The 20,033-nt window shown below is 47.5% G+C and overlaps 1 protein-coding gene across 2 annotated transcripts in view; it reads left to right on the top strand.

The window, feature by feature from the left end:
* col6a2 (collagen, type VI, alpha 2) overlaps positions 1-20,033 on the top strand; it is a 135,156-nt gene that overhangs the window by 48,508 nt on the left and 66,615 nt on the right. For both annotated transcript variants that reach the window (XM_085985443.1, XM_085985444.1), the window contains exons 5-14: positions 2,109-2,174; positions 3,479-3,532; positions 3,628-3,672; positions 6,501-6,527; positions 8,281-8,307; positions 8,442-8,486; positions 10,571-10,624; positions 14,004-14,066; positions 15,557-15,619; positions 18,287-18,340. In XM_085985443.1, the coding sequence (XP_085841569.1) occupies positions 2,109-2,174; positions 3,479-3,532; positions 3,628-3,672; positions 6,501-6,527; positions 8,281-8,307; positions 8,442-8,486; positions 10,571-10,624; positions 14,004-14,066; positions 15,557-15,619; positions 18,287-18,340 (498 nt within the window). The remainder of the gene's footprint in view (positions 1-2,108; positions 2,175-3,478; positions 3,533-3,627; positions 3,673-6,500; positions 6,528-8,280; positions 8,308-8,441; positions 8,487-10,570; positions 10,625-14,003; positions 14,067-15,556; positions 15,620-18,286; positions 18,341-20,033) is intronic.

The raw sequence follows: 20,033 nt of genomic DNA, 5'->3' as shown, positions 1-20,033 counted from the left end.
TGCCAGTTGCAGTTTTGCACTATGAATTGTTCTGCGCAAGGAAGTGGCTATTGAACTCACGTGAATCACAAAGGGGATTGGATAAACACCGATAGGAAGAAATATTGAAGGGAAGGAGCAAGAAAGAGTGGCAATGGGATTAGCGCGGATTGCTCTGATGTGGAGCTGGCACCGGACCAGGGGCAGTGGGCCAAATGGCTTCCTGCTGTAGCAAAGTGAGCTGAGGAACAGAATGGGTGAGCGCTGCCGATGGGACCTGGAGTGGAGGGAAGAAAGTGATATGGAGGGGGAGAAAGAAGGGAGTGAGAGAGAGAACAGCAAGAAGGACCTGGTCGATTTTAGTATGCCGGGATCATTGTGACGGTATGTTTTGGCGCTGTTTTAAAATGTTATTCCTCGTAATATTGGACAATACTCAACCATATTGAGGTGTTTTGCTGTTTAACCTAATTTGGGAGTTTCGGTTTAAATGCTACGTTGGGAGAGTGAGAGTTTTTGTAAATTGATATTCAAAAAATGCATACATTTTTTAAAATAAAGACTAGTGTGGGGCCAGGATGGGTAGGTGTTCTGGGGTCACGATGGCACCAAGATCCAGTCCAGTGCAGATCACCTCCATTGTTGATCTTTTAATGGAAATCAAGGGGAGAGGGGGGCGGGGCATTTTAACCTAACCCGCTCAGTGGGAGACTAGCAGGATCGGATTGGCTGCCCGTTTTGAACCCTGTCCTTCCATTGTAGAAAGTAAACTGGACGGCCAATCCCGTCACATCTATTTACACACAACCACCACCCCCCCCACCCCGCCAAATCTCAAGCAACTCTCCATGGTTATTTGCCCACAACATAAACCTACCCATAATAACCCACCAACAGCCACTAGTTTGGCAATCTCATTCACTGAGACCTCAGCAGGTAAATGCATAAGGGCAAATTTCCCTGCTTTCCACCCCCACACGCAATGCTCGACTCCAACCCAGGCCCAGATGCAGGGATTTCCTGCCCAGGCCACTAACCTTGCCTGGGACCACTCTCAGTACAGGGCTGCCCCCAAGGCAGTGCCCAGCGCCAGCAGAAGAGGCAGAAAAATGAGGGTGTGTGTGCTTGCTAGGGGTGGGGGGGGGGAGGGATTGGGAGCTTCTGACGGTCGATGGAGATCAGCAGCTGCAAGAGACTGGTAAGGCTTCAACATTCTAGGGGGAAGGGAGATGTTCCAACTTGCTAACGCCCGTCTCCTGTCGGCCCCCACGACCCCCCGTGAACTCTCCAGGTCCATGGGTGCAGGCAGCACAGCCGTGTGTTTTGGATGCCCAGCTTTGGCTTGCCAACTCAGGTTGGGCGCATTCCTGGAGGTTTCATCACATGACCCCTCCCCTTGAACCAACCCAACCGCACACTCCCGCCATTGGTCCATCCTCCGGGTACACTGCCTTCTCACAGCCAATTGGAAAGGGAACAGACTCTTTGTTACCCGATTGGATTAATCTTGACCATCAGTCAAACACCTATTTTCCCTATTTCCAATATTTTTACAACCAATAAATTAAAGTGTTCAAAAAAAATGTAACCTCCCCCCCCTAATTTTGTTTAATGCCCCTATGATTTTTCTCTCGGGTTGCTCACAGCCGTGTCCTGGAGATTAGTCTTCAATTGCTGGAGACTCCAGGGCACTCCTGGAGGGTTGACGATCCTAGTCCAGCTAGCTGTCAAAATGGAGAATGAGGTGGGGGAGCAGGGAGGCCTCTCTGTCCCATTAGCAGGCCTCTGAAGGGTGCCAGCCAAGCTCAGCCCCCTTAACCCCGTCTCCCTCGGGAAATCCCAGGGCAACACAAAAGTGGTGGAGATGCCGTCCCTGTTTCCTGAAGTTTGTGCCTGGGGATCTGAATGTTGCTGCCACGTGAGATCCTATAGTGCTTTTTAGGAGAAAATTAACTGTCAATGTTTATATTGAAAGAGAGGTGCGTTAGACTCAAGTCTTTTACCTAAGCTTTCCTTCACCTGCTATGACTATTAAATAATGACTATTAAATAAGAATTTAGACCTCGTTTGAACACTGATATGTGATGAAACATTTCCTTCATTAACCATTACATTCTTTGACTTTCAGTGCTATAAAATGAAGTGTTTGGAATATCCAGGTGGCAGTGGTTTAAAGGGATTCAAAGGACGGAAGGTGAGTAAAATCGAACACTGTTTTATGTCATTCGGGAGCAACGCAGGAACCTTAGACTCCAGACTGAGAGACTTACGCTTTCTTCGTCTCAGTGGACATTTATACGTTGACCCCCTTGGTCATCAAGGAAGGGTGGGACTCGAGCGATTCTGGGTTAACCTCTCCTCAACATTGGTGATATCTGTGGAGATGGGTGAGGTCATTTTCGAGCCGACCAGGTCCAACTGTCTTGACTGGCCTCTTAACCTTGGTTTGAAGAGTTTTTCCTGCTCCAGAAGAACAGTTATAAGGTGGCACAGTGCACTGCAGGGAATGCACTTCCTGCCCATCGACTCCCAGTTCCTGTTGAGTGAACCCTGCAGGAGCGTAGTCAGCAGGAACAACGAGGCTGGGGGAGGGATGGAGAATGTGTCCCTCTCACTTGCCCCTGCCTGTTTGTGCCTGGTATTGATAAGATTGTCTAGGGACAAGGCAGGTCAAGGAAAAACTACAAATGCTGGAAGTAGCCAGTAGGCCCTCCAGCATCTGGTAGTGAAATGATAGGCTGTTACTTTGGGTGGGAAAACTTCACCAGAACACATGATAGTTGACTGGTTAAGCATTTTAGAAAGGATCAGTTAGCTCCCCGGTGCTGGGAGCCCCCTCCTCCCCCCCCAAGTGCTGGGTCTTCCCCAGTCTGTGCTGCTGATCCATACGAGCCAGGAATGACTCGGATCCATGCTGGATTAACTGATCTCGGCCGGGCCAGCAAGAGGGCACTCGAGTTTGCCTTGAATGTAACTGTTGGGCGAGGACAAGTTTGGGCTGAGCTGTGATGCCCTTATGGATTAATAGCCTGCAGATCTCTTTCATAGCTCACACATACTAAATGGCCAGTTGGACAAGGTCCCAGAGGGTGGTACCTTGGACCATGCCACAGCGAGAGTCAGTGCTTCAGAAGAGAAGGAGAAGCACATGATTAGTGGGGGTCTAGTCGCAAGCAGTTGCCAGGTTAGTTCCATTGGGTGGCGCACTCCTCTCCTAAATCAGAAAGTCTCGGGCTCAGGCTCAACGAGTCTTGGAGTTGGACTTATGTTCTTGGATGACACTTAACTGGTTATTAATCATTGAAGATTGCAGGACATTGCTAATGCAAAATGACCATCTTTTTTGCCTATCTGACAACAATCACTGTACTTCAAAGTAATTTACTCTATGTGAAGCACTCTGGGGCATGTCTAAGAAGCATTATAAGTTGCCATAAGTCTGTCTTTCTAAAGTAGAAACACGTGAAACAATATAACATCTAATCTTTGTCTTTATAGGGAGAGAAGGGAAGAACTGGTGACTCTGGTGAACCAGGCTCAATTGGGCGGCATGTAAGTGTCATTTTATCGAAAGTTTTTTTTAAAACAATAGCTCTAACTTTTTTTTCACATTTGTGAATATAATTCCCTTTTTTCTTCCTGCGTAGGGTGATCCTGGTATCGAAGGTCCCATTGGATTCCCTGGTCCTAAGGTAAGAGGCACATCTGCTCCTTGACTCCTTTGCTGGCTGGCCGGGCCTCCCAAGGTTCCAACAACTTGCTTCCCAACCTGAAAAGTCCAGGCAGGACCCGAGGAGAGCCGAATCCTTTTATCCCCTCTGCTTCTGGGGTCATGAGCTTTTCCATCTGTTAATTTTCCTCAACTGTAAAAACACACGTCCGAACTGGAGGCGTCCTCTGCCCCAGCCCTATCCTGCTTCCTGGCTGGATTTGGACTTGTGGCGAGGTGGGAGGAGGGGAGGGGGAGGGGGAGGAAGAAATGGTGATTCCAATTAGGGCAGTCTTAAGTGGTTGAAGACCGTGTGCATTGGACATTAAATAGATGAAATATATGACTAATTTTGAGGTTGAAGTCACACTGGGAGATGTTGGTGATGGCCGTGTGAGCATTAATGAAATTTTATGGAGGTTTTGGCCTGTTTTTTTCTTTAAATGTGTTTAAATAGCGCATAAAGGAGCTCCATACATATTAATGTGTTTCACCGATATCACACACCATGGTAAGACCAGCATTTATTGCCCATCCCTAGTTGCCCTGAGTAGGCAGTGCTGAGCCAGTTTGATACTACTGGAGCAGTTAAGAGTTAACCACATTTATGTGGGCTATATACAGGCCAGACCGGGTAAGGACGGCAGGTTTCCTTCCCTAAAAGACATTAGAGAACTAGTTGGGTTTTTCCGACAATCTGACAGTTTCATGGTCGCTGTTACTGATACCAGCCTTTTATTTCCATTTTTTACATTAAACTATTTTTATTTTTAAACTGAATTCAAATTCACAAATTGCCATGGTGGGATTTGAGCTCGTGGTCTCTGGATTTCTAGTCCAGTAACATAACCACTACACCATGGAATATGTAAATAAGAATCTGTCTCCGCCCAGTGGATGTGAGCCCACAGCGCAAAAACTTCCCCCTAATCCAACCTAAACTGGCAATCTCACTCAGAGCTTGTGTGGGAGGTAGCCAAAATTCACGTGGGTAATGTAGGGAGTGCTCTTCAGAGGTGGGGCTGCTGAGGCACATTGCTAGGCAGAGTAGAGGGGAGCTGTCCTCCTTGATGCGTACTGGGGAATGCTCAGTTCCCTGAATACAGTAAAGAGGCACCGGGTGGGCTGAACGGAAAGCCAACACGAAGGGTCTGCACCCCTACTACACTGCCCCCTGCAGCTCTTTCCATAGAATTACTGTTCATTCTGCCCAACAGGTCTATGCTGGTGTTTATGTTCCATACGAGCTTCCTCCCACCCTACTTCATCTCACCCTATTAGCATATCCTTCTATTACATTCCCCCTCATGTGGTTATCTAGCTTCCCCTTCAGCTTTTAAGTTCTCTGAGCTTTCCCGGAACAATGCAACTGAGTTTGGACCTGGAGTAGGAGTATGCCCAGTGTCAGAGTGATAATACGGTTGCCCTGCTTGGCGCCCAAGTGGCAGGACTGGATGGTCCTGAGAGCAGCCTGACGATCAAAGAAGACTAAGGTATTGTAAGTTTGGACAGTATTAACCTGGGTGTTAATCTGGTGGAATGGATCACCCGCTTGTTGAAGAGCTTGCCCGATTTTCGTTCTGTTGATTTGAATGGCGTGAAAATTGGGCAGGTTCTACAATGGGTGGGAGATTCGCTCTGCCAGATTCTACAATGGGTGATTCGCTCTGCCAGGTTCTACAATGGGTGATTCGCTCTGTCAGGTTCTACAATGGGTGGGTGATTCGCTCTGCCTAGGTTCTACAATGGGTGATTCACTCTGTCAGGTTCTACAATGGGTGGGTGATTCGCTCTGCCAGGTTCTACAATGGGTGGGAGATTCGCTCTGCCAGGTTCTACAATGGGTGATTCGCTCTGCCAGATTCTATAATGGGTGGGTGATTCGCTCTGCCAGGTTCTACGGGTGGGAGATTCGCTCTGCCAGGTTCTACAATGGGTGATTCGCTCTGCCAGGTTCTACAGTGGGTGGGAGATTCGCTCTGCCAGGTTCTACAATGGGTGATTCGCTCTGCCAGGTTCTACAATGGGTGATTCGCTCTGCCAGGTTCTACAATGGGTGATTCGCTCTGCCAGATTCTACAATGGGTGGATGATTCGCTCTGCCAGGTTCTACAATGGGTGGGAGATTCGCTCTGTCAGGTTCTACAATGGGTGGGTGATTCGCTCTGCCAGGTTCTACAATGGGCGGGCGATTCGCTCTGCCAGGTTCTACAATGGGTGGGAGATTCACTCTGCCAGGTTCTACAATGGGTGGGCGATTCGCTCTGCCAGGTTCTACAAAGGGCGGGCGATTCGCTCTGCCAGGTTCTACAATGGGCGGGAGATTCGCTCTGCCAGGTTCTACAATGGGTGGGAGATTCGCTCTGTCAGGTCCTACAATGGGTTGGCGATTCACTCTGCCAGGTTCTACAATGGGTGATTCGCTCTGTCAGGTTCTACAATGGGTGGGTGATTCACTCTGCCAGGTTCTACAATGGGTGGGAGATTCGCTCTGCCAGGTTCTACAATGGGTGGGAGATTTGCTCTGCTAGGTTCTACAATGGCTGGGTGATTGGCTCTGCCAGGTTGGTGCCCAGGCGGCGAAGGTGAAATTCTACCCTGGGCATCTCAATGGAGAATGTTCCATTCCCCAACACAATGTCTGTCAACTCAATAAGCACATTATTCTTTAAATCACACTGACATCTGCGTACAAACTGCTTACAGGTTATCATACAAGGCTTAGGCAATTCATGCTCACTCGGTTGAAACATGCCAGTAACCTGTGCTTTGGTTGTGTTAATGTCATTTCTTTTTTTCTCCCTTTCCCAGGGTTTTCCAGGTTTGCAGGGTGGAAAGGTGAGGCATCTTCTAAATCTCCATCTCTATGTTTAAATACAAGGGTTGACGTGATGAAGGCCGCATTAGAAGCTGGGTTGACATTGTTGATGTGTTTTGAAGGGGTTTTGCTCAGTTCGGTGACCGAAACCTGGGCGGGGAAATTGGACCTGTGCCCGAGTCAGAGACACTCGCTGTGCCGTGCTGTGCTGGCACGAGGCCTGTGCCAAATTTTGCACTGTGTCGCATCTGCATTTCACGGGTGAACCAACGGGCGCCACCTGGACATCCGGAAGCAGCTCGCCGGCCCCAATGGCAGTGGGTTGGACCTGTTATGGGCGCCAAGCGCCAGCAGCGGCTCTCGGGTGGGTGCTGTGTTGGGGGGGTGGGGGAAGAGATAATGGTGAGAGGGGGTGAGACCGGGGCCGCCAGTGGCCCTCAGGACCAGCTGGTTAAGCCAATCTAGAACCAGTGCAACTGTCCAATGCCCAGTGTAGGACCCTGATTTGCATAACCAAATCAGCCTGGTTCAGCTGGGCGCCCATGGTGACTAAAAGGTGTCCGATTCAGTTTTGCGTGTGGCGCACTTCCGTGGTCATGCTGGCGTGGGAGATCATGACCCTAATCTTTCTACTCCATGTCATCTATTTCACGCCTGACAAACAGGCACATCAGCACCCAATATTCCTCCTCTTCCTCCCCCCCGCCCCCCCACAACCCAGTGTTTGTAACTGGCAACGATTGGTTTAAAGTTTTGACAGCGGGTAAATATTGTGCCGGCACTTACAGAAACCTATGGCTAGATTTCGGGTGGCTGACTGCCGGAGCATGCTGGCATGCCGCCCATTCCAGTGGCAGAAAAGGCCACCGCCATTTTGAGGCCCTGCCCTCGCTTGGATCCGACCGGCAAGCTGCGGAGGCCAAACGGTCGATGGTTTTGGGCCATGGGGCATACCGGCTGGCTTGGCACCGGCAACAGATGGCAGGACCTGGGGGCGGGGGGGGGGAGGGAGCCAGAGAGGCGAGGGGAGCCTGTGGTATTTTTGTGGAACCGGGGTGGGGGGGGGAGCTCCTGCTTATTCTGGCTCCATATATCTGCAAATGTCAAAAAAATGTTTGCAGCCATTGCAGCAGCGGCCCTTTAAGAGCTACTACTTAGGCTGCTCAAGGCCAATACACACGGGCCCCGCCAACACATCCTGTAAAATTGCAATGGGGTCCTATCGCATTACTCGCACCCCGATTAGTGCAGTTAAGATCCCTACTCCCCGGTTCATGCGGGTGCAGTGGTCGCCCAGGCCAATACAAAATGGTGGCGGCCTGACGGTCGCTGTTAATGGAGTGTCAAGTTGACCGTCTCCATTTTGAGGCCCTTGCCATCCCGTTAGCACTGATTCCAGTCCCATTTCGAACTTGCGCGGAGGAATCGGAACACGGGGGGTGGGGGGTGAAACAAACCCTGTCACAAAGCTGAATTCTGACCAGTAAACAGTTTTTTGTTCCGAAGTTGCGGAAGTCACATGAATGAATTTGGGGGAACATTTCAGCTTTAAAGAGTTTCTTCTCCGTGTCGTGTTGTTCACACTTGCCTGTATTGGCCTAAGATCTTTCATTGGATAAAAAGTGCCTTAATAACACTGCAGAATGGATGCTTGCAACTGGAAATGATGGGCAGCATCATTTCAAATCTTACTATCCGTCTTACTGAAATTTTTGTGACTTAAATTTAAATATATTTAAAATATTGTCATTAACATGTTGTTTCTAATTACAGGGTGAAATCGGAGCTGAAGGAAAGAAGGTGAGATCTCTCTCTTTCTCTTTCTCTCCCTATCTCCTCTCTCCTTAGTTCAGTTTAATATATTTCCTGTTTTAATTCGTGGCACTGTCTACATATCCCTAACACTATTCCATTTTTTCTCTTGTATCCTTCAGGGTATTGCTGGATTGCCAGGCCGAGATGGGATTAGCGGACAGAAGGTAAGCTCTTCGGTCCCATGTGGGGTGAAGTGAATCGAACGGCCGTGTATTAGGAATGTGTAGCTTCTGGTACAGTATGAAACAGTACTGTTGAGGACTGGGTGTGGGAGGGTAACCTTCACCGCTGGGAGCTAGGTTCAAATGCAGCCAAGACTGATAAGTTGAAAAGCTCTCTTGATAGGGTAGATAGAGCGAAACTTTTTTCTGCTGTTGGTTGGGGGAGTCTAGGACAAGGGGACATAATATTAAAATCAGAGACAGGCCATTCAGGAGAGAAGTTAGGAAACACTTCTTCACACAAAGGGTGATAGAAGTGTGGAACTCACTCCCACAAAAAGCAGTAGATGCTAGCTCAATTCATAATTTTAAATCTGAAATCGATAAATTTTTGCTAGCCAAGAGTATAAAAGGATATGGAGACAAGGCGGGTGGATGGAGTTAGGTCACAGATCAGCCAAGGGGCTGAATGGCCTCCTCCAGTTCCTATGTTGTTGATGGTTGTACGGGTGATGTGTGAAATGAGTCTCGTCAGGTTCAGCCTAGTTCCTAACGGGCCTCCAATTCACCACGAAAGACCTCCCAGGATGGTTGGTGGGGTGTAGGAAATGGATAAGTGACATGTTTAACTGCCACATTAGTACCTGAGGGGCTCTCTTCAGAGGTCTGGCCTATTGGGGTAGAGTATTTGGAGCTATAATGTGTATCTAAGTGAGCTACACCTTCGGAGAGCTTGAGATGATGCCATAAAGGGACATGGTCCATCCCCAAGCACTAACACCTCTCACCTCGAAGGGCGCAGTAAGATTTGTTTCTGATCACCTGTAGAGAGAATTGTTTCCTGTATGCAAATGGTGTTTGTGAAGCTAGAGTTCTGATTGGTTGAAAATTGTACATCTAGGCAAGATCACCTAAATGCCCTTTTGGGAGGCCGTCCCACGCGTCAACCAATCACACCGACGTGTCAAAAACTCTCCCCACCATGTTTAACAATTTAAAAAGGAGGATAGCAATAACCCAAATAAATACAATGGACCGGAATTTGCGGTCCCGATGACCGCGAACTGGCGGCGTTCGCCGTCATCCAGCCTTTGAAACTGTCCGCAACTTCAGGATTTGGCACGTGCTAGTACGAAAACACTGAAGTTGGAGTCTGTCATTCACTGCTCAGGCACAGGCTGCACTGTGCCCCCCGCCGCCTCCTCACAGAACTGGCAATCAGTGTAATCACCCAAATCAGGAAAACTGCCGCAAACTTCGGCTCTGCCGCAGTAATTACACTGTTAAATTCCCCACTAAAAGTTTGACCCAAAGGGAATTGGTTTAACTGGGGTTCTAACAGCGTATTGACTGCTAAACAAAGGTTATGGCCCTGAAAAACTAATTTTAATTTTGTGCAGTGTCAAATTTATCCATTTTAATAAAAATTAAAATGTTTAATCTTTATTTCAGGTTTGCTTTTTCCCCACACGAGCCCCAATCTGTGTTTTGCTCTCTCAACGTTTTAAAAAAATTAGAATTTCAAGAGCTTACCCACTTGTTTGCTGTCTGTGAGAATTCTACGTTTTGATTGGCTGCTTAGACAGCTTCTTGACGTCACAGCAGCTCGCACGAGGGGATTCCCACTATACTCTGTCGATTTGAATTACATATCGGAAAACCTGAACTTCTCAATACAGAGATCGCGAGATCTTTGTGCGAAGTTTACTTTGGGGCCAGCGGCAAATGCCATTGCTTTACCGCTGACCACAAATTATGGGCCAATGTACCCATGCATTATAACTGTGCTGTACAGTATATGGCGCAGTGCATACAACATACCCATGCATTATAACTGTGCTATACAGTATATGGCGCAGTGCATACAATATACCCATGCATTATAACTGTGACACATTGCATGCTGTACACCCATACAATATACCCAGTTTTTACACCTTTACAGTGCTGTCCAAAATGTTGATTGTGTATATAATAGATGATATAAGTTTGGATCCACTAACACAGTAAATGTGGGTGCTGGTGCCAAGCTCCGATCATTTCGAGGAATGGGAATAAGCATTGTGTTTTTGTGTTGGTGAATTCAGGGAAAGTTGGGACGTATTGGACCTCCAGGATGCAAAGGAGACCCTGGTGACGTGGTAATTTATTTTTTATCATTAATTGTTCTTCGGAGAATTGTACAGTTAGATAAGCGTGTTGATGGTCATTACCCTCAGTAATTCGGAACATTACAATGGGGGATTACCTTTTGTTCCTCATTCAAGAAGATCTCTTTTGAGCCTGTCTATGAATAGCTTTGGAAAATTGAAAAGCACCATGCAATATGGACCTCCATTTTAAATATAGAATCTAAAATCACGCACTGCCTCTACTGCCCTTCCCAGCATTATAGAACAGATGACCACCTCACAGCCTCCCAAGTTTGCCCTTCCTTTCCCTTCTTTCTTTCTGTGTCTCTGACCTCATTTGCCCATTGTCTGTCCCTGCCAAGTCTTTCTGTTGATTCAAGTTTACATTCATCAACTTCTCTCAGACCATATTCCTTTAACGCACCATTCCTCAGAGTTGCGATGCCTTCATTTCCGTCCTGCTATAACTTCTCCGAGATCATATTCCCTCAGTGCAGAGAAAGCTGCATCCTTCGGATCCCTCTGATTCCAGTGGCTGCATCTTAATCTCCCTCATGCCATTCGATGGAACAATGAAAATCTTATTTCTTTCAATTCTTCAAATTACATTTCCTTCATGTCTCGCCAGTGTAACCACCAACCACCAGCTCTTCTCTTCCAGTCCTCCTTCACCTATTGATGTTCTTGGCTAAAATATCTTCTCTGACATCAAGTGGGACTCCCATGTGTCTTCTATTACTAAATCTGCCTCCTAGGAGCTTGGTTTCTGCTTCCATGCCGAATGCTTCTTGCCAACTCTTAGATTTCTCTAAAGCCCAACTCTGTCCAAGTTCAGGACACTTCATTAATATCTGGCACCTTTCTCACATTCCAGGACAGAATACAAAAGAAGCTTGTCAAATCCTCAAGCCTTTGAACTCTTTCTCTTCCATCTCAACCTTACTGATTCCCGTCTATTCTTCCAATACTACTTTGGCCAGTGCTTCTCTGTAAGTTCCCCTCATGTGTCTCTTAAATGGCAAATAAACCATTCCACAGATGCTTCCTCCTCACTGCATTCTTACTGTGTTGGAATCAAGACTCATCACACAGTGTCCCACTTCTTCCCCAAGGCCTCCTCCCTTGTGCAGTTATGTGGCTTTATAAACTAATCGTTATTCCCTGATTTACTTCCTCTTCTTTTTTACTGTTTTCAACATTGTTGGTGTCCAATGACAACAGCTTGCATTTATATAGTGCCTTTAACATAATGTCCCCAGGCGCTTAGTCCAGCACTAATAGGCCTTGGCCCTTCACCTTAATGTCTCAAAAAATATATATATCTTAAAGAACCACAACTCTATTCATTATAGGTAAGATAGATCATCTTTATATATTAAAAGTGAGCAAGTGAGCCAAAAGACAGAACTTCTTGGGGCAGGGAATGAGCGAGTATGTATTGCAGTTATAGTACACTGTGAGGGAGAGATGTGTGTATGAACTGAGGTACAGAGCAGGGATATTATTAGCTCATGCCTCTGATTTTATTTGCTATATTGTAGGAGTATTAAAGGGAAAGGACTTGCAATGCATACAATATGCCCATCTATATGCTGCCCCTTGACGACATGATCTGAACACATGATGGCAAGTTCCAAATGTACGCCGATGGCACCCAGCTCTACCTCCCCTCCACCTCTCCCAATCCCTCCACACCCTCTGTGTTGTCAGGTTGCTTGTCTGATATCCAGAGACTTGAATGCAAAAATCGAGGCTGACACTCCTCAGTGCAGTACTGAGGGAGTGGTGCACCTTAAACATCCACTCCCTCCACCACCGGCGCACCGTGGCTGCAGGGTGCACCATCTACAAGATGCACTGCAGCAATTCGCCAAGGCTTCTTTAGCAGCAACTCCCAAACCCATGGGCCTAGAAATTCGGTAGGCTTAGCGCCGCATTTGAGGCGCTAGAGGGCCTAGCGCCGGAGTTATGGCCAGTTGAGAAATTCCCTGGGGCCCTAAATCGGCGTTGCACCGGTAGCGCTGCGTCGGCACCGATGACGTCATCGGTGTGCGCAGCGTCCTGGTTGCCGTGGTAACCCGGCCCCAAGCCGAAATTCAGTTGCGCCCGCCTCGCCCGTGGCAGGCGCAACTAAGACTCTGGCAACAGAGTCTTCCCCCAGTGTGCGCCGGCGCATAAAGGTGGAGCGGCGGCCGGCCGCGTTCCCGGCGGCCGCCTGCCCGCACCTCCCTTCCCGGACTCCTGCATTCCCCCCCCGCGGCCCTGATCAGTGTCTCGTGAGCCCGGCACTTCCCCGAGGTGCCGGGCTCAGATGTCGGGTCAATCCGCCGGACAGTTGTCGGCTTCAGGCAGCTCCTCCTTAACAGGAGGAGGAGGCCTGCAGTTCCCCCGCCTGCCGCAGCGCATCGGGTGCCGCAGCGGGGGATTAGCGCCGGGAAACCCAAGTTCACGCCCGTTTTGAGGCGCTAAAGGAGGGTTTTAGCGCCCGCCGCCGTCTGGGCCCGGCGCACCCGAATTTTCGTCGCGCGCTGCCGCATTACCGCTGGCGCAAACTTTCTGGCGCTACAGCCCTGGCAAGACCAGAACCCAATTTCTAGGCCATGACCTCTACCACCTGGAAGAACAAGGGCAGCAGGTGCATGGGGACACCACCACCTGCAAGTTCCCCTCCAAGTCACACACCATCCTGACTTGGAAATATATCGCTGTTCCTTCATCGTCACTGGGTCAAAATCCTGGAACTCCCTCCCTAACAGCACTGTGGGTGTACCTTCATCACACGGACTGCAGCGGTTCAAGAAGGCGACTCACCACCATATTTTTAAGGGCAATTAGGGATGGGCAATAAATGCTGGCCTTGCCAGCGATACCCACATCTCGTGAATGAATTTTAAAAAAAACTGTTAGAGGTGTCGTCTTTCGGGTGAGACGGTAACCCGAGGCCCCATCTGCCCTCTCAGGTGGACGCAAAAGATTCCATGACACTATTTCAAACTGGGGAGTTCTACCCTGGTATCCTGGCCAATATTTATCCCTCAACCAACATCACTGAAAAACAGATTATCTGGTCATTATCTCAATGCTGTTTGTCTTTCTTTCAGCACACATCTAGCATGTGGCTCTGGGCTCAGAATCTCACGGCCTCAATACTGATCTAGTTTAGTAATCATGTTTAATAAAAGATGTGGCTGGAAGACCTCCTACCACTTCAAGATGTAGGCCAGCTGACTGGTAACTGATGATTTACCAAACAGCTGTGAATTTCTAAACACTGATGCACGGTGCTCCTCAAAGAGCGATGGGAAATTTAGCACCAAAAGGGTTGATGCTTCTAATTCATTATCCTGTGTGTTGTGTACTAATGAAGCTGTGATTCAATTGCTCATAGGGAGCCCCTGGTTATTCTGGAGAAGCTGGTGACAGAGGATTTCCTGGTGATCCTGGGCCTAAGGTTTGTGTGTGATTATGTTTAAAATCTACTTTTTTTTAATAAACTTATCTAACAACCATTCACACAAGAAGAGGTGCCTGATCCATCGACAACTGATGCTCAACCTGCAGCTAATACATTAGTTGGCCATCTAACATCAAAGTCAAAGGTCGGCTGCTGTTGGTAATAGAAAGATTCCCACTGGGGCAGTTGAGGTTAGAGGTTAGAATTAAGATACAGTGATGATGGAGTCCCACTCTATGTCTAACTATGCTACAAGTACCTCACAAAGATAATCTCAGATGAGAAAGGATGGCTCACCTAGCTCATCCTTCAATTGAAACCTACAGTCACCTCACTGCTGTATCTAGAGTTTTTGCCTCAACTACCCTGAAACCAGGGGGAAATTGATGCTGATGTTCGATGCAGAACGTGAAAACATATTGGAGTGTAAATCCATCTGGGTCTGTTTTCGGGCCTAAGACTCCGCACTTCACAAGCACCATGTATCCCAAGTGGGAGGATCGAGGCTGGCCTGAAATTGGACCTGGGGCCATTTTTCCCCGTGAGCTGCTGGCGCCTGTCACTCTTCCCACGGGGCAACTTGCACATTGAAGATGTCGAATGTCAGGCCATTCGCCTCACTGGCAGCTGCCCGAACATAAGTCCCGAAGAGGGGGTTGGAGCGGGCAATGGAGCAGGGGGAACCGATTGCAACGACTGTGGAATCTGAGGAGCAATCCTTCTTCTCAGGCCGCAATGGCCACTGAAAAGTCGTGAGCGGAGCAGGCCTCGCGTCTGCCCCGCTCAGCGCTGACCAATCTCTAAGGGGACCTAAAACGAGTGTTAGGCTCCTCATTTACATGTAAGGGACCTAATGCCTGATTTAGTTGGCCTGCAGGTACACCCGATAAATGGCTCGACCCAATTTTGGGTCGGACATTTTTCAGGTGGCCTTGGGGCGGAGGACTTTGATCTCCAAAATTGGGTCTCGTTGCACCCGTTTTTCACCCATAAGACAGACTTAATTCTTTCTCAGCAAAGCTATTCCTTTATCCTAATGAGCACCAAAAAAAGATCTAAAGATGGAATTGAGCTTTCTGGCAGTGTCTTTGGGTATCCTGCCCAACACTGCTTAAACTTTGGTGTCTTTAGGGTGTAAATACGTCTGGGTCTGTTTTTGGGCCCAGACTCCGTTCTGCACAGGCCCAACCAGGAGACCCTAGAAGGATATGCAGAAAGGGTGAGATGAAGTAGGGTGGTAGGAGGCTCGTGTGGAGCATAAACACCAACACAGGCCAGTTGGGCCAAATGGCCTGTTTCTGTGCTGTATACAACCTATGTAATTCTACCTAATTTCATGCCTCTTTTACACTGGAATCCCCATTAACTGTTTATATGCAAACTGTTGGGCCAATCCAGTCTTCTAGCCATGTAACAGTAGCTATTATATCAGGTCCAGTGGGTGACACAGTGGAAGAATTATTGAGTAATGTTGTGTTTTCTTTCAGGGAGATGTTGGTCGACCAGGAAGAAGTGGACCTCCCGGCTCACAAGGAGATGGAGGTCCTCAGGTGCGTGTGATAGAATTCATTACACATTGGATGGCTATGCTAGATGCTGAGGGCAGGATTGTACAAGTATTGGCTAAAGATACAGGAGAAGAGGCATTGGGATAGCTCTTTAGGTTCTTTAATCCACCAGGCTTTCTTCTGTAAAGTGCTTGCTTATTGCCCCTAGAGGACAGGTTTCAGGACAGTAGTTGCAACTCTTTAACTCATTAAGGATATTTTTGGGGAAATTGCAGGGGTTGGCTATGTGATGACGAAGAAAACATGCAGCAAAAAAGGCCATTCGGCACATTTAATGTCACTTGCAAGGTTGTGTGCTTTCCCTCATTTATAGCTAATCTCCTGGTCAACACCATCAGGGGAATCTCCAAGAGCAGCAGCCCCTTGAATGAGCTGGGCTGGGATCTGGGTTCAAGTATACCCCTTACTGATAGAGTACATGTTTTCTCTCAGTAGGTCCTATGGTGAGTTGAGTTTGAAGAACCTCATCCTAGCTCCTAATGGTTCTGAATTAACGGCATAAAGCTATCCTTAATAGAGTAAATTGGCACTGTACTTTGTGATGTCACTCAAGCTGTGATACATAGCCGGTGTGGGAGGTGAAGAATTGACACTCTTACTGCAGAGGGAGCTCCATTGGGTTGGGGCAGCGGAAACGGAGCTTCAGCTTGGCATCTGGCATTTCTGTACCTGACCTGGGAGTGATCGGTGGAAGTTCGGCAGAAACCTCATTTCCGTTTGTAAACGGGTCTTCTGTCGAAGTTACGATGGTGGAGCGGGAGACCCTGCAAGGAAATTCCCATCCCTGCATTCCAAAGTGTAAAAACGATCCATTCTCCGCTATTGATATCTGTCACTTTAATGATCACAAGAAGCAGAAGTAAACTGCTCGCAAAGTTCTTCCTGATGCTTAAGGTTTATTGCATAGATAAGAAGACATTCCCATAGTCCAACAGAACTGCAGACATACTATTCCACAAAGCATTTGATGGTCCACCTCCTTCATTATATAAACCTTCAGTCGCTTTCTGGTGGACTGCCCAGTTACACTTTAAAGGCTTAGAATAGGATTGGCTAACGTCACTAGGAGTCTATTCCACATATCTTCTGCTCTGTAGGGAAGTAGCATCGCCTGCGGCAATAGCTGCATACAGCAAATAATTTGTGATGGTTTAGGGTGCAATATGTAGCTCCTGTAATCCAACTGAGTTAGTTAGTCTAATGCTGGATAAAGAGGACCTGTTACCCAAGGTTCAATTGGACTACATCAAATAATCTGATTATTCCATGTCATTTCTGCATCACTCTGTACTAACCTAGTTGATCGCCCCTTTTATCAGGTACGGGTATTAAGGGATATGGATCAAAGGAGAGTAAATGGAGTTGAGCAGATCAGCCATGATCTAGTTGAATGGCAGAATGGGCTCGAGGAGCTGAATGACCTCCTCCTATTGCTATGTTCCCCTGATGTTGCCCATCATGCTTTGTACCATAGGTCCACCAACGCTTCAAGGCAACCTGCCCTCCAGCTCCCATTCAGAGCTGCTGAACTTGAGCACAAAGGAGAGTGTTATCTGGGCTCTGCTGCTGGTAGTCAGAGTGGGATATCAGAGCTGCGGTTTAGTCAAGGGCCAAAGCATTAACCGGCTGCTGTGTGTAAAGTATCTGGGTGTAACACGATTGGTCATTTTTTTTGTTGCAGAATGTGTCAACCAATCAGAAAACAACAGGATGACCCTAAAGACAGAGGGGGTCATTTTCTGCTTTGCTGCCTGAGTAGTAACCAGAGCGAGTGGATTGCCCACCGTTATATAACCTGCCAGAGTTTCACCTGTTTCAAATCGATGGAATGAAAATCGGGCAGATTCTACAATGTGTGGGCAATCTGCTTTGCCAGGGAACCACGAGTTAAAACTTACTCCCAGAATTTTTTAATATTATGTGGTTTTTGCTGCCCATTTTGTACCATGGTGGTGATAGGGTAGAGTGCCAGCTGACACTTGAAGCTCCTAGCCACAATTTGCCAAATATTATTCAGGCTCAAGGGGTAGTACTCTCGCCTGCGAGTCAGAAAGTCGTGGGTTCAAGTCCCACTCCAGGGACTTGAGCGCACAATCTAGGCTGACACTCCAGTGCAGTACTGAAGGCGTGCTGCACTGTTGGAGGTGCCGTCTTTTCAACTGAAACCCCGTATGCTCTCTCAGCTGGATGTAAAAGATCCCATGGCACAATTCGAAGAAGAGCGGGAGAGTTCTCCACGGTGTCCTGTCCAATATTTATCCCTCAATCAACGTCACTAAAGCAGATTATCTGGTCATTATCACATTGCTGTTTGTGGGACCTTCTGTGCACAAATTGGCTGCCACGTGTCCCACATTACAACAGTGACTACACTTCAAAAGTACTTCATTGGCTGTAAAGCTCTTTGGGACGTCCTGAGGACGTGAAAGGCGTTATTTAAATACAAGCCTTTCTTTCTTAAATGGAACAGCTCACTGGAGTGCTGTGTTGTCTCTGAAAAAATGTGCTCCTCTCTGACAGTAATAGTGGACTACATCCTGAGGAGGAGGCTGAGGAGCAATCTATTGAGTCAGCATATTATTGCAAACAGTTACATTGTTGTACTGTCCCTTCACTTTCCTTTTATTAACGGCTTTTCTTTTTTCTTAGGGAGCGTTGGGACCTGCTGGACGTCCAGGGCTAATGGGTCAGAAGGGTGCAAGGGTAATTTTATACATTTCATACCAAAAATAGCTCACTGGCATCTGGGGTATGCACTGTCTTCCAACACTGGTGGTTGAACCTTAGGCCCTGGGTTCAGTGTAGTCCAGATAGGTAGGAGGAAGCTATCCCTAGTCCCAATAACAACTGTTAGAGGATCTCTCCACAAACATCTTGTTGAATGTTCATGACTTTTTCTTCTCTGTTCTTTAATTTAACTCAATTCTCTTCTATTCTCAGAAACTGACCCTGGCTCTCCCTTACTGCTCTTTTATTTTCTTGTTTCTTTCTCTTCTAACTTCACTCTGTAACTGAATGTAGCTGTAGGCTTCTATCCTTTCCTCTTTCTGATTCTTTCATTGTCTTGGCTTTCTGTTTTCATTGTTTCTTCCTTTTCCTTTCTATTTCATTCCTCTTTCCCCCTCTCTCGCTACATCTCTATCTTCCTCTCTCCCCCTATCTTTCTGTCTCTCTTATATATCTCTCTATCTCCACTCTCCTCTTTCTGTACCACCTTCAATCTTTCTCTATCTCCACTCTTTTTCCCCCTCTATTTTTTGTACCTCGTTTTCTCTTCCCCCCCATTTGCCTCTCTATTTTCTTTTTCTCCAATATCTCGTGTCTTTTATTTTCTCTGCTGTTACTGTTTATTTTTAAATGTTACCGCAAGTTGAATTTCAGAATCTATTGATTAAGGAAAAAGCCATGAATAAAAATGAACATTTATTTTTTGCACTCCTTGTTTCCATGCCACCTCATAAGACTTGAAAATGAGTACATTTAACAATAGCATATTTCAAAGGAAACATCAGTGGTTTGATCACAACGTGTTACCTTTAACCTTTACAGCCTCTGGGCCTAACTTTGGCAGGGACCAAAAACTAGGAGTGTCGGATCGGCCGCCCGTTATACATTCCAGCCCAGTCTCCCATTCTTTTGAACCCATGTGGCCATTCTTCATGTATTGAGCCTAAGCAGGGAGAGCCCTTGGGGAATATTTACCCAAATGGTCACAAAATTCCAGATTGGGCCAGAACTCAACTGGAGCAGATCTCTGGCCAATGAGCCAGAAGCCAAGGAGGAACCAGGAAATACGCCAATTTTTTTTTTTAGTTCCATCCATTTTGCCTTGTGGTGGGTCATGGGCGGGCCTTCTGCCTGCGTCCACTGCAACAACAAAGGTATGGCGGGGATTTCCCAAACTACTCCAGGAATTCCTCCCTTTACGTCCTTTAAAGGACCTTAGCAGAGCTCACGCCAGCTAGGAGCTGGTGCAACTATCACTGAGGCGCCATAAAAGCCCCAGACCTTGCCAGAAATAAGGTAATTGATCACGGACGGCTTCTCATCTTAGTGTGTACCAGAGTTATCCCTCCCTTTGGAGCCAATGACCTTTTGGTGTCACTTTTACTTCCATCCAGGTGCTTCTAGCGGGGTGGTTATGTGCTGTTTCCCCCCTTTAACTGGCTGGTTGGGGGCTGGTGTCGCTGGAGTGTCTTTTATAGGCGCAAAATAGGCTCACTCCAGACACGTTACTGACCCTGTCCGTGGGATTGGCATTCATGGCTTTGGCCTGGAGTGGTGCTCTGCCACTTTTCTGGCAGTGAAAAAGAACTTTGAATCCCAATCTTCAGAGCAGAAGTCTGCACAGTGCTCAGGAGGAAGGTGAGATACTGTTCCTGAAGGTTTGTGCCGA

This window comes from Somniosus microcephalus, chromosome 4 (assembly GCF_052327205.1).
Source record: "Somniosus microcephalus isolate GS21.2 chromosome 4, FLI_Smic_1.0, whole genome shotgun sequence".
In the NCBI taxonomy this organism is placed as follows: Eukaryota; Metazoa; Chordata; class Chondrichthyes; order Squaliformes; family Somniosidae; genus Somniosus; species Somniosus microcephalus.
Note: the sequence above shows the minus strand (reverse complement) of the source record. Positions and strands in the feature narration are given on the sequence as shown.